Below are 13694 nucleotides of genomic sequence, written 5' to 3'. Positions count from 1 at the left end.
CCATCGTCCGTCATCCAAGCACGTAGCCATCGTCGACCCTACAACCCTCCATAATCGATCTCATTGTCATCGTCGAGGTGGACGAGGAGGGAGTCGCCGCGAGATCTAGAGGGCACCGGTGGGGATGGAGCCACCAGCCCCTGCGGTGCGGCATCGAGCGCTGCTGGCAGCTACACCTCCCCCGAGCGGGCCTCGTTGGCCCATGCGCGGCCGGTCGCGCGCGCTGCCAGCCATCGCTGGTCGGTGAGACCACCTGACCCTACCCTTGTCGCACGAGTAGCAGCCGCTGGCGAGGGAGGAGCGCCGCCAGGAGGGAGAGCGTCGTCGCCGCCGGCGAGAGGGAGGAGTGTCGCCGGCCGTCGGGGGCAGGCAGGGTGGGCAAAAAGTGGTGAGCCGGCGCCGGGAGAGAGCAAGGAAACTTGGTAACTTTTTGGTATAAACAATTGTATATAAGTACTAATTTTGTGATATCTTTTGGTGGTCTCTGAATGTTGCCGTGGCGTTAGAACGGGTACCTTACTAGTTAATATAAGGAGAGTTCAGATACATATGCCAGGGGCGCAACTGCGTAGCCGATCTTATCTGATTCATAAGCTAGGAATCAATCAAGGGAAAATCTATTGGAACAAGCAGCTTCAGGCATTGATCTCCTGCGGCACTCCAGAGCAAAATGCTATATCCTGGTTCCTGGAGGTTAGAGAAAGAAAATCATTTAAGCGAGCGAATGAAGAAGGCTCAAAGGCCTCCACTCGATCTAAATTAGGCAAACTGGGCCCAAATGCTTCCATCTGTTTGATAATTTGCATGCTTTGCCATTAGCGACTACTGATTCCTTGTTGTTGCATATTGTGTGGTCTCCACTTCAATTTGTTGTCAGGTTGTTTGGTTTATGAAATGGGCTCATAAGCCACCTTCTCACTCCTCGCTCTTTTTCATGATCATGAAATCGTTTGCACTTTTATAAAGGTTTGAAGAGAACTAGTTTTTTTTTTTTGGAAAGATCAGCAAAAGCTTTACCGAGATTTATTAGTAGAATATTTGTTTCAGAAAAAATATATTAGTAGAATAAAAAGGAAACAAAAATAATTAGAAACACTGTCCTTCAGAGTAGCAAAACTAAATTGCAAAAACGAAGAAGAAGAAGAAGAAGAAGAAAGAAAGAAAAAACAGAGAACATCGCCCATTGGGGCGGCAAGACTAAAATTTACAAACTAAAAAGAGAAAAAAAAAAGTCAGCTCAAAAACTACAGTATTATAATCCTGCAAAGCTTCATCCTCTACTATGGGCATTTGCCAAAGCTATGTGTTCCTGCTCAACTCTTTCCTTAATAGGTATGCTACTTCCATCGGTTGTAGGGCTTTCTGTTGAAAAAATCTTCTATTTCTTTCTTTTCATAAATTCCACTAGAAGTAGATTAGTATTTCATCTAATTCTTTTCTTCTGGTTTTTTCAAATCCTCTTCTCCAATTCCGCGAGCATTTGAGGAGAACTAGAGTGGTTGTGACTTGCAATTACAATGTGATGGGAACCTCTCTAGTTATTCTGATCGTGACAGTAGTCTACTGCACCGCTGCACTTGGCAACGTGTCCTGGTGAGCATTGAGACGGGTGTAGCGGGCCTTCCCCGGTGTCTTTTAACCTTTTATTTTTTTTTAGAATTATATAGTACAAGGCAGATATTCTAACCTCTTGAGACCCATCGTTGTTCACATTTGTAGTGATGCGGATGTGGTTTGGTTATGTTGTGATAGGAAGATCACCGTTGTCTTATTCTTACCTCAGTTGCAGGCAACATGATGTAAGTGGGGCATGTAATGAAGTTGTAGGACCATGAGGCCTTGTTTGGATGTTGTTGGATTCACATCAATCCACATGTGTTGAGGTGGATTAAAGTGAAACTTGAACTAAATTCCACCCCAATTCACACCAACACACATGGATTGAATTGAATACGACAACATCCAAACAAGGCCTGAGTGGGAATAAGTTACCGGTTCCTTTTTTGTTGGCATCAGCTGGAACATTGCTTTGCAAATTGGATTAAATTCTCGAATGCAATATTTACTTCTGAATTTGGGTCTTTTGATTGATTGTTGCAAACTGAGTGTGGACTATGAACATGATCTGGGAGAGGTTAGACTGTACCAAGATTATCCATTTGTACTCATTGATTTGATCATCGCGACAATAAGATACTGTGAGACAAAAATAATACTGATATAGGTTTATCTAATATTCCATACAGAAATACAGAATGCCGTGCAGGACTGTAGAAACCTGATGAGCAGTTGTTATTTGTGCTGAGTGCAGACTGCCCGAATAAATGGAAATGCCTTCTTCCTTACAAAAATAATTATTTAATGAGTAGAAACACGTTCCTATTTTGGATCCGGATCCTCCAGAAAGCCAGGTTCAATTGGCCTCTAGCGGTGAAGAATCGATTTCTGATCTCACATATCAATAATACACTATTTGTTTGGCTGAAAAGTTATAATTAAAAATAAAAATACTATTTATTAATTTATTATAAAAAAATATTGCTAAATAGCCTATAGATTTTCGATAGATAAATTCGTAGCAGAGTTCAGCCACCGGACAAGGCATACTACTGCTCGCTGCTCGGTGACGGTACCTGGCAACACCCGTCTCAATGCTCAACGGGACACGTAGCCGCGTATGCAAGTGCAGCGGTGCAGTAGACTACTGTCACAATCAAGTTGACTAGAGGGGAATGGTGAACTGCACCTCGTGGCTGTACCTAGCTTCAGGAACAGCTCGCAGCCTTGGCTCTCTGACCTCGCTTTGAAGCCGAGCCCGACGAGCTTCAGGCGTTGTTTAGTTCGCAAAAAATATTCAAGATTTTCCGTCACATCGAATCTTTGGTCGCATCCATGGAGCATTAAATATAGACGAAAATAAAAACTAATTGCACAGTTTACCTGTAATTTGTGAGATGAATCTTTTAAGCTTAGCTACTCCGTGATTGGATAATGTTTGTCAAATAAAAACGGAAGTGCTACAGTAGCCAAAACCCAAAATTTTTGCAAACTAAACAAGGCCTCAGTAAACGGAAAAACTTGCTTCCATTGGCGATAAATGAGGAGGAGGAGCTCTTCCAACAGTAAGACTTTAGACTGGAACTTTGTTCCATTATTTTTTTTTAAAAAAAGTAAGACTTTGGACGCCGACTTATCTTCGACACAAACAGAAAGAAGAGCACAAGTTTATCATCAGACAGTGGAAATTCAAGTGCAATTGAGAGTAAATCTCGTGTGCTTGACTGAGTTATCCAGAGAATACCACAGCAAACTGAATATCAAATCAGCCACACCAACTGAATATTAAATCAGCCACACCATCACGTAGCATTTATCCCACTTTGTGGGTTATTGTAGTGCAACATCCATAATATTAACTGTTATTAGTATAATGCTCGTGCTAACGTCGTGATTTCTTTAGAGATTGTTGACGATAATTAACTCCAATTATAAATCGTCAATTAATGCCAAAGAACCAACTAAAATGAACTATGTTTGTGGTCTTCTATAGTAATTCTCCAGCGAATTAGTAACTACAAAGCTCCAGCGAATTAGTAACTACAAAGCTCCCTAAAAGTAGTATTAGACCACCCTAGTTCTCTCCCTCAACCTTGTAGTGTCTCATCCTTGATTGTGTTAAGAGATTAAGCCAAGATCAAGATCCCTCTATCCGTTCCGAAATGAAGCATGAAAAATACAAATATAAATAGAAAAAGAAAAAGAAAAAGAAAAGAAAAGAAAAGAAAAACAAGAATAAGAAAAAAGAAAACTAACATAAAAACACATAAAACAAAAAAAGGAAATAAAAATAAAAATGAAGCACGGAATAGAAAAAGAAGACATAGAAAAGAAAACAAAAATAAAAGAAAAAAAAAGGAAAAGAGGATATATCAAATTCTATGGAAGCACAACTCAACAGAGGTAGGAAGGTGCACATACTAGCATAGGGCCTACAACCATAATTGCATGTACTTAATTTCAGTTATACACAACCCATTGTCATATTTTTTAGGTTTTGTAGCTTGAAAAAACAGCAGTGCGTATATTTACTGGAGCAACAAAGTTACTCATCAATGCACATGTGAGGGCCATCCACTAAGGCCTTATTTTAGTTCTTACCTAAAACTTTACACTCTATTTGATTGAATGTTTGGACACGTGGATGAAACATTAAATATAAATAGAAAGAAAATAACTAAGTACTCCCTCTGTCCCTAAATACTGCTATTTCTAAGAGAAAATTTTATCCACAAATACTGTTATTTCTACTAGCATGCTCAGTCCACCAGCCCATTTAATTCTCCTCGGAACTTCCGTGGTCCACCAGCTCATTTAATTTCTTCTAGGGAGTAGTACTTTGGCGTATGGTAATTGTTTGAGTCTGTTTAGTTGGCATTAAATGCAGCTCGTTGGAACCAGAGAACCATAGCTTAACGTGCATGATTAAATGGTGGAACCTAAATTAATTGAGGGTAGAATAGTCTTTTGTTTGCCACACTAATCTGTCTGAAATCTGCTAGAAATAGCAGTATTTGGGGACGGAGGGAGTACACAATTTGTATATATTTTGTGAGACAAATCATTTAAACCTAGTTAGTCCATGATTAGACACTAATTACTATAGTTACCCATGTGCTACAATACCTCCAAAACTTCTTTTGAGGGTGCGAACTAAATATGCCCTAAATAACTATGTCCAGTTTTGGCTCATGTTTTTACTAACACGTGTCCCCAAATAATTTTTTTAGCTAGCATGTCGGTGTTTATAGTTTAATTATTTTTATACTGCAGAAAATACAAGAAGAAGGGAGACATTTGTGTCATCATCTCCTATCTACTCTATGGCATAGTCACATAGATAGCTGTAGGAAACCTTTAACACCTCGTCAAACACAGTAAGAAGGTTAGTTTGAATGGGAACCCTGCCCCACACAACCAGTGAAGTTCAATTAGTTTCTGTATATATGCTTAGGGGCCTGTTTGGAACGTAGGAATGTAAAACGCAGGAATAGGAAAAAACATAGAAATAGGATGTAGTATAAAGCGAAAAACCACAGGAATCTAAAACAGAGGAATACTTGAAGTTTGTTGTTTGGATTGCAGGAAAATTTTAAACATTCACGTTTTCCCATGCAGTGAGGAAATAGTCGTTGGGTAAGTTAGCCGTTGCAGCCCTGCAAGTGTCGTTGCTTACCCTGGCATTGCTACAACACCTTGCTTCTCCTGCTATATATAAGCTTGTCGGGTCAGCAGCATATTGCATTGTGTGTCCAGCAATACAATAGCTTTGCCATTCTCGCATCCATCCATCAGAGACAAATACCATTTCTTTGAATGGATTCAAGCTACCAGCGTAGATCAAATAATGAAGAGGAATTTTTTTTCTTCGTACTCCCTACCTTACAAGAAGCTAGTTCATCCCAATCATCACAAAGGCAAGCCATACATACATCAGTCCGGAATGGAGCCATATTTATTGATGAAACACTAAATGGGCATGAAGTCGTATGCCGAAGGCGATTTCATATGGAGAGAGAGATTTTCCGAGCTCTAGTTCGAAGATTGCGTGAAAAAGGACTTGTTGATTCAAGGTATGTCTCGGTGGAAGAGCAATTAGCTATATTCCTTTATGCAGTATCAAAAAATGCAAGCAATCGAGTATTACAAGATCAATTCCAACATAGTGGGGAAACAATTAGCCGTCACTTTGCAGCAGTGCTCAATGCACTTACACAACTGACATGCCACTATATATGCTTGCCTTCTCCACACCCGCATCGTATATTAAGGCAGCCTAAATTTTCTCCATACTTTCAGGTAGTCAAAAAATAGTTAACTTTCATGCCAGTTTTATTGTATTTAATATATGTAAAGTGGGTCGTTTATATTGACTTCACCATTAATATATATACAGAACTGTGTTGGAGCTATCGATGGCACTCATATTCCAATGATTATTCCTGTTGCACAACAAGAACCATACAGAAATAGAAAACAAGGTCTATCACAAAACATGATGGTTGCATGTGACTTCGATCTAAAATTTGTGCATGTCCATGCCGGTTGGGAGGGGTCTGCTTCTGATGCAAGAGTTCTACAGGATGCACTTAACCATGGATTTAGTGTCCCCCCCGGTAAATTCTATCTTGTAGATGCAGGCTACGCAAATACACCACAATTTCTTGCTCCATACCGTGGAACAAGATACCACTTACAAGAACAAGGAAGAGCAGGTCAAAAACCACAAAATCCAAAGGAATTATTCAACCTTCGACATGCACAACTACGGAATCATATAGAGAGAGCTATTGGTGTATTAAAAATGAGGTACCCTATACTAAAGGCTGCTTCAACATATGACATAGAGACACAAGTTGATATCTCTGTAGCTTGTTGTTTAACACACAATTTCATTCGGTTACACAATGGAGATGACAGTTTGGTACATGGTGCTACCACAGATATCAATGACAGCAACATGATAGATGTACCAGAAGGACATCACCAATACAATAATGATGTGCCAGCATTTAACAACTTGCGACAAGCAGGAAATGAGATGCGAGATGACATAGCAAACAAGATGTGGGAAGATTACATTGCCAGACGTACAATTCAGCGATAATGATGTACTACAATGTAACTTAACATTCCTAGGCATTAGAATACCTAGTTAGCTTCTACTTTACAAAAGACAGTGACAGGTACTGTAAACCAGTCACTACAGGATGCTAATCCTAATCATGTGAGCATATATGCACATGAACCAAAAGTGTACCAATATCAGTTAGGTAATCTAAATTTGTCTAAGCAACCATCCTACTCGTAATGCATCACAACCAAATGAGAGAAAAACTTCCCTGTTTGACGGATTGTCTTTGAAGATGTCTGCTGCTTTTAGCATATCTCCAGTTTGTAGCTCACTAAGCCCCTCAAGTACAGTGATGCATTTCTTGATACTGAAAGGATCATCTAGCTTCTTCTCTTCTATGGCAACGAATCGTTCAATCTCTTCTTTTTTCAGCCTCAAGTACTTCTCATGAAAATCTTCAGTTGTAATAGTGTGCTTGGTCTTTTGCCTTTTGTTACGCTTACCATCAACTGCCTCTGGAGTTGAATTAGATGGTCGGGTACTGTGACGAAGAGTTTCTTCAAATTGTTCAGGAACATGTGGTGCTAGATTTATGGAAGATGGTCCATCTGGTCTGTCTTGAGGCATGAAAGTTCCCAATGGAGTAAATGCATCATTACCAAACCAATTAGTATCATTCCTCTCCTCTTCAATATCAAAACTGAAAGAACCAGGAGCAGGTATACTAGGTGACTGCGGTTGCACATCAGGAGAGACTTGTGAAGGCGATATTGCCTTATTGGCATAATGATCCATACCGCGACAGCTTCTTCCCTCAGCATAACGCCCTGTAAAAATTATGACAATATTTTAGAGTGGTCTTAAGTACTGTAATCACATGCAGTAAAAATAATAACTAATCAGGCTCATATCAACTCACCATCATATAAAGCAAACAGATCATCATAGTATGGAAATGACTTGTCTCGCCAAAACAGAGCATCCTTATTCTTGCGTGTCTCCATTGCTGCCCAAACATCTGGTGGTGCTGTCACCATCATTCTATCAGAATCCCAGCCAAAACCACTTTCTGCCACCAAATCTTTTATAGTACGAAATTCTTTTTTCATATCCTGCTCCTTTTGTTTCACTTGTGCAATAGAGAACAACAAAGAAAATTTCTGATTGAACTGAGCCACAATACTAGTCCAAGCATCCTTACTCCATGCATTGTGTGTCCGAAATCTAGGCACATCATGGATTTTTAAGAGTTCAATAAGATATAGCCTCCTCTGGTGATTCCACTTAGCTCTATTCTTTGAGGTGCCTATGAAAAATATGATGAAAATTCCAGTTTCAAAATAAGTTAAATAACAGATATTAGAGTTCCTACCAGGAGAAAAAAAAATCTAGGCATAATATACAAAACGTAAGTGCTATCTCCTTGTGCTAACTGCTAAGAGTAATTGGAGAGAGTGCTTCGTAGTTACAAGCACACACAAAAAACATTTATTATAGAAACTTAGGGGAAAGATAAAAGAACTCCATAGATCAGATCTAAATAGAACATGTACTGCCGGATCCACAAATTTGGATCCAGATCCAAAACGAGGGCAAAATAAAACTATTTTTGAAGAGGAAAATCATATCATTATCAAATCCTACCTGGTTCTTCGTGGATTTCTTGACTTCCCCTAGATTGGTGGACATCAAGCCCCTGCACCGATGGAGTTGCAGGGAGAGACGAAGCGGAGAGAGGGGGATTTCGTGGGGATGGGCTGATTCGCTGATGGTGGTTTGCCATCTCCACCTGTTCGCGCCAAATTTTTCTAGGGTTCCATCACCATGGCGGGAGGGAGGAGTCAGAGCGCGCGAGAGCGATGGAGAAAAGAACGAGAGATGCTTTCCCTTGAGTCACGGTGGATGTTTTATTTCCCGTGAAACATACATACCCGGCTGCCTTTCCTCCGGAACGGAAACTACAAATCCTACGTTCCAAACGCATTCACAGGCTTTTTTCCCAGAGGAATGAAATCCTTTAAAATTCCTATGAAAAAACTGTGTTCCAAACAGGCCCTAGATAAAATACAAAGAAACCCCTTCAAAATTCTCTTTTCTATTTTATTTTTCTGGCCTCCTACATACCTTTCTCAGGAATACAACCATCTAGCAATGACATGTAGTCTACAATTCTGTAAACCTGAAATCTATGAATACTGATTATGTTAGCGTAAATCTACTTTACTTGAACTGCTACAACTGAGACATTCGAATATGTGTTTTTCTTCTCATGTCCCATCATTTGAGTTCAAAAAAAGACACTCCTTGTATGTATGTATGTATGTATGTATGTATGTATGTATGTATGTATGTATGTATGTATGTATGTATGTATGTATGTATGTATGTATGTATGTATGTATGTATGTATGTATGTATGTATGTATGTATGTATGTATGTATGGTCTATCTGGATGTATGGATTTTGACATACAGCAGATCATTTGAATGCACTAATTAAGACATTCGAATGATGCATGTATACATCTCTTTACTAATAGTATATATAATCTGATTTATTTTATTAGTCACATTAATTTTATGTTTCGAGTAGGAAATGAGAGAAAAATAAATTGCCAATAGCATGAAGCTGAAAACTAACCATATGTGATCTTCTCTATGATTCTTTATTTTCCCTACAGCCACCCAGCCTGGTTTTCACTTGTCCATATTTGATTTGGTTTCAGAGGAGTGGTTTGCAGCTCCATATGTTTTATTTGTTAATATTTTTGGTCATGTACTTACTACTGTGGCTGTGCATTGGTTGATTCCATCCATCATCACAAAAATAGTTTTCCTCCGAGCAACATTGGTTGGCACACAAAGAAGCAAAAGCATGGATGCGAAGGACATTACTCTGTTAAGCAGGTGAAGAGATGATGTACCATGTATGATTAGTGGATGGCTAGATAAAAAAATTAGTATAACTATGTAATGACTGACATTTTGATGATGTGGCTTGATGCCAGAGTATATGATTAACCATTAATGACTTTTTAGTGTGTATAATCCATATAGGCCATATAGATTATCATTATGAACCACACTCTTAACATTGTTTTTTTATAATGGTACAACATACGTCAAACTTTAATTATAATGTTAACTTCATGAACATTGCTTTTTATATTAAATGTCACTTTAATATTGATATTTAATTTGACAATATTGTTATCTTATCATGTGATCCGTATATTTGTAATAGAAAAGTTTAGTTGTCCCGTAGCAATGTAAAGGCACGCTACCTAGTAGGCAAAAAAAAGAAAAAAAAACACGCAAACCGAGCCACATAGTGCCATGCTAAAACCACGAGCTCTACAATACCGGACATGAGAGTGATCGAACAGTTTACCTCCTATCTCGAGCAATGGTGCGCTTCTACTTCTAATGCTAGAAGCTTCTATACCTATTAATTTTTATAGACACTATATATAGAAATTATGATCTAAATGGATAGTTTCTATAGACTATTTTTTATCCAATCACATTCATTCTCTTTTTATTCTCAACCAATCATATCACTTCATGTCTTGTATCTAGTGTAGACATAGTTTCTAACTTAGACCCACTTTTTATGATTTTTGCTCTCTCTCTTCAATAACTACTTTGCCACATCACCAAAATGGCATTTCCAACCAAAAAAACTAGTTGGTTTCTATCTTCATTATTAATTATTTATGGTGTCAACTAAGCAAAAAAACGTGACACTGCAACTAAAAGAAGAGACGAGGAAATGGTTTTTTTCGTTGCAACGTATTTGCCAGTGAATTAAGGCCTTATTTAGTTTCAACTTTTTTTTGAAAACGACATTATAGCACTTTCGTTTTTATTTGACAAACATTGCCCAATTATGGAGTAACTAGGCTTAAAAGATTCATCTCGTGATTTATAGGCAAACTGTGTAATTAGTTTTTATTTGTATCTATATTTAATACTCTATGCATGCGCCGCAAGATTCGATGTGACGGGAATCTTGAAAATTTTTTGGTTTTTAGGATGAACTAAACAAGGCCTAAAATATGGTAAATGGAAATGTGCAATTAGTTTTTGTTTTTGTCTATATTTAATACTTCATGCATGTGCCACAAGATTCAATTTAACAGAAAATCTTAAAATTTTTTGGAAACTAAACAAAGCCTCAAAACAACCGAACCTACTAGTTTGCTTTCCGCATACGTATACTGTTGCTTAGTTCACGAAAATTTTTGAGTTTTATTTATTATAGTATTTTTATTTATATATAATAATTAGGTTTAAAAGATTTTCTCGTAAATTATATATAAACTGTGTAATTAATTTTTTTATCTATATTTAATATTTCATCTATACGGTCAAAGATTCGATATAATGAAAAATCTTAAAAAGTTTTGAAAACTATAAACAAAACCTGTATACCTTGAGTCAGACACGGAATACAGACAAGTTGGATTTCCTTAGTTTGCACCTGCCTCGATCATATATATGCGCCCGGGCGGATGCTCTTTTGCAACCCATCCAACACTTCCCCCGTCACCCGTCGCCCGCCAGGGTACGTAGGAAGGTTTTTGAGTCTCAAGGTTTCTCCGTTCCACCCATTTGGTTTTATCTTTGAATTGATTCAGGTCGCTAATCTTCATCAACCGTGTAGGAAACTAAACGACGGCCATGGCGTGCCCCCTACCGCTCGAAATCCAGGGCGTCGCGGCGACGGCGCCGGATCCGCCACCAGGCGCACCACAGCAGCACGCCATTAATGTTGATCAGTCGGCACATCCACCGGTGACTGCTCAGGTGCCCCCCCCTCATTACCAGGAGAGAGATCCTGCAAGGCCTCAAAGCCGCCTTTCTCCGGAGGACGCCGCCTTTTTCTTCTTCTTTAAGATTTTTGCAAGGGTAAGGCCTCGTTTAGTTCTAAAAATTTTTCAAGTGTTATAGTATTTTTATTTTTATTTAATAATTATTGTCCAATCACAGACTAACTAGTTTAAAAAATTTATCTTATGCTTTATAGACAAATTATGTAATTAATTTTTATTTTTATTTATATTTAATGATCAATACATGTGCCGTAAAATTTGATATAACGGAGAATCTTGAAAAGTTTTTGGATTGGGTTGAACGAAACAAGGCCTAAAGCTTCTGCACGTCATTGAACTCCTCGACCTGCTTTTAATTGTTAGTCACTGGCATAACAATATTGCTAATTTGTTTTTCAATTTATTGCAGGCATATTTCATTATGATGGTGGTTGGTACTTTATTTTTCAGCGTACAATCGTTGGCCACAATGACATGGTTGGAGGTTCTGGCTTTGTTACCGGCATTGATTGTGTTAGCATGTGTCATCATTATAGGCTTCGGAGTATGTTTTACCATACCAGTGGAACCATGACTGCTGTAGTTGCTAGTATTTGATATGTGTGATCCCATAAGGTTTTCTTTCCATATATAGGGCATATCTACTCCCAAAGTATCTAGTACTCCTTACTTTGGAGGGTCACGTTTGGATTTTGGATGATCCGTACGGCATGCTCGTAATGCCGGTTTCAATAGAGTTTTATTATAGATATTAAATATACGGATATGGCATTATATTAATGAAGAAAGATGATAAGAGTTTTATAAAAGTATTTTCTCAAAAAAAGATTTTTATAAAAGTAGAGAGAAACTCTTCTACAATGTTTCCAAAATATTAGTGTGCTAAAAACTAGGTGATAAAACTTCCACTGAGGATGATCTAAGGCTAGTCTCAATGTATGTTTCACGATAGTGTCATGCATATTAAATAGGATGCCACATAAACAAAATTGCTGACTTGATAGTGTCATTAAATGAAGGAGTTTCATCAGATGAGAGATGGGTTTTATTTCCATAAAACTCATGTGACTTAGTTATCTAATTTATAGTCTTGGTAACTGTGTTATAAAATTATGGATTAAAATTGGCCTAATGTACCAGAGTTTATTTATAGTTACTGAAATAATTAGCTTCTGCCTCCTCGAGACTTGATTCTGGGTTGGCCTGTCTTTTTGGCTAGCTTCGAAACCACAAACTTTTGGATATGTATGTATATACTCCCTCTGTCTCTAAAAACTGCAACTTCTAGAGTTGTCCAAAGTTAAACTTTTAAAAATTTGATGAAATTTATAAAAAACACTAAAATTTATAGTACCAAATTAATACCATTAGATTTATCATTGAATATATTTTCATAAGATACTCATTTTATATCATAGATATTGATGTTTTTTTTTATAAAATTAGTCAAAGTTAAATAAGTTTGACTGACACGGATTCTAGAAGTCGAAGCTTTCAGTTATACATACTCCCTCCCTTTAGTGAAAGTGATGTTTTAAATGCCGTGCCATCTTATTTAATTTTATTTAAAACTTTTATATAAAATATTAATTAATTGGTTATAACGTATTAATAATTTATTTACTTTATAATTTGCATAAAAAATTGAATAAAATGAATGGTCGTTAAAAATAATATTTTTAATAAGGCGGAGAGAGTACATGTTTCTAGTTTGGGTGCGTATGTGTATATTTTTTTTTCATGAATAACTTTTGTGAGGGGAGTATGCGTTGGTTGACTTTCAATTCTTGCCCAGCCAAAACTGGCATTGTTTACATCGAAATTTTTTTAGATTTTGACATTGTAGCACTTTTATTTTTATTTAACAAATATTGTCCAATTATGAAGTAATTAGGCTTAAGAGATTCATTTCGTGATTTACAGATAAATTGTGCAATTAGTTTTTGTTTTCAATCTATATTTAATACTTCATGCATGTACCGCAAGGTTCGATGCAACGGAAAATTTTAAAAAAATTTTGGTTTTTGAGGTGAACTAAACAAGACCTAAGGTATGCTAAAATTCATAGCCATTAATTGGTTCATTGACAAAGAATTGGCATATCTATTTATGGCTAAAGTTTTAACAAATCTCTAGAAAGTTCTTAAACTGTATCTAGGCCTTGTTTAGTTCCCAGAAAATTTTGCAAAATTTTTCACATTCCCCGTCACATCGAATCTTTAGACGCA

At 37.4% G+C, this 13694-nt stretch overlaps 1 protein-coding gene across 1 annotated transcript; it reads right to left on the bottom strand.

The window, feature by feature from the left end:
- On the bottom strand, positions 6636-8493 carry LOC8084844. The gene is made up of 3 exons (XM_002455926.2): positions 8276-8493; positions 7551-7937; positions 6636-7458 (listed from the first exon to the last, which is right to left on the bottom strand). The coding sequence occupies exons 1-3, from the start codon at positions 8412-8414 to the stop codon at positions 6836-6838; spliced, it is 1149 nt and encodes a 382-aa protein (XP_002455971.1). The 5' UTR covers positions 8415-8493; the 3' UTR covers positions 6636-6835.

This window comes from Sorghum bicolor, chromosome 3, assembly GCF_000003195.3.
Source record: "Sorghum bicolor cultivar BTx623 chromosome 3, Sorghum_bicolor_NCBIv3, whole genome shotgun sequence".
Classification (NCBI taxonomy): Eukaryota; Viridiplantae; Streptophyta; class Magnoliopsida; order Poales; family Poaceae; genus Sorghum; species Sorghum bicolor.
The sequence above is the reverse complement of the archived record's forward strand: the minus strand, read 5'-3'. Positions and strand labels throughout refer to the sequence as shown.

What these genes read in the sequence shown, in the direction of transcription:
- LOC8084844 (XM_002455926.2), bottom strand. Translation starts at nt 8,414, where the DNA reads ATGGCAAACCACCATCAGCGAATCAGCCCATCCCCACGAAATCCCCCT. An exon ending in AGAAATCCACGAAGAACCAG is followed by an intron (nt 7,938 to 8,275) that starts GTAGGATTTGAT and finishes TATTTTTCATAG; the next exon opens with GCACCTCAAAGAATAGAGCT. An exon ending in TCTGTTTGCTTTATATGATG is followed by an intron (nt 7,459 to 7,550) that starts GTGAGTTGATAT and finishes TAATTTTTACAG; the next exon opens with GGCGTTATGCTGAGGGAAGA.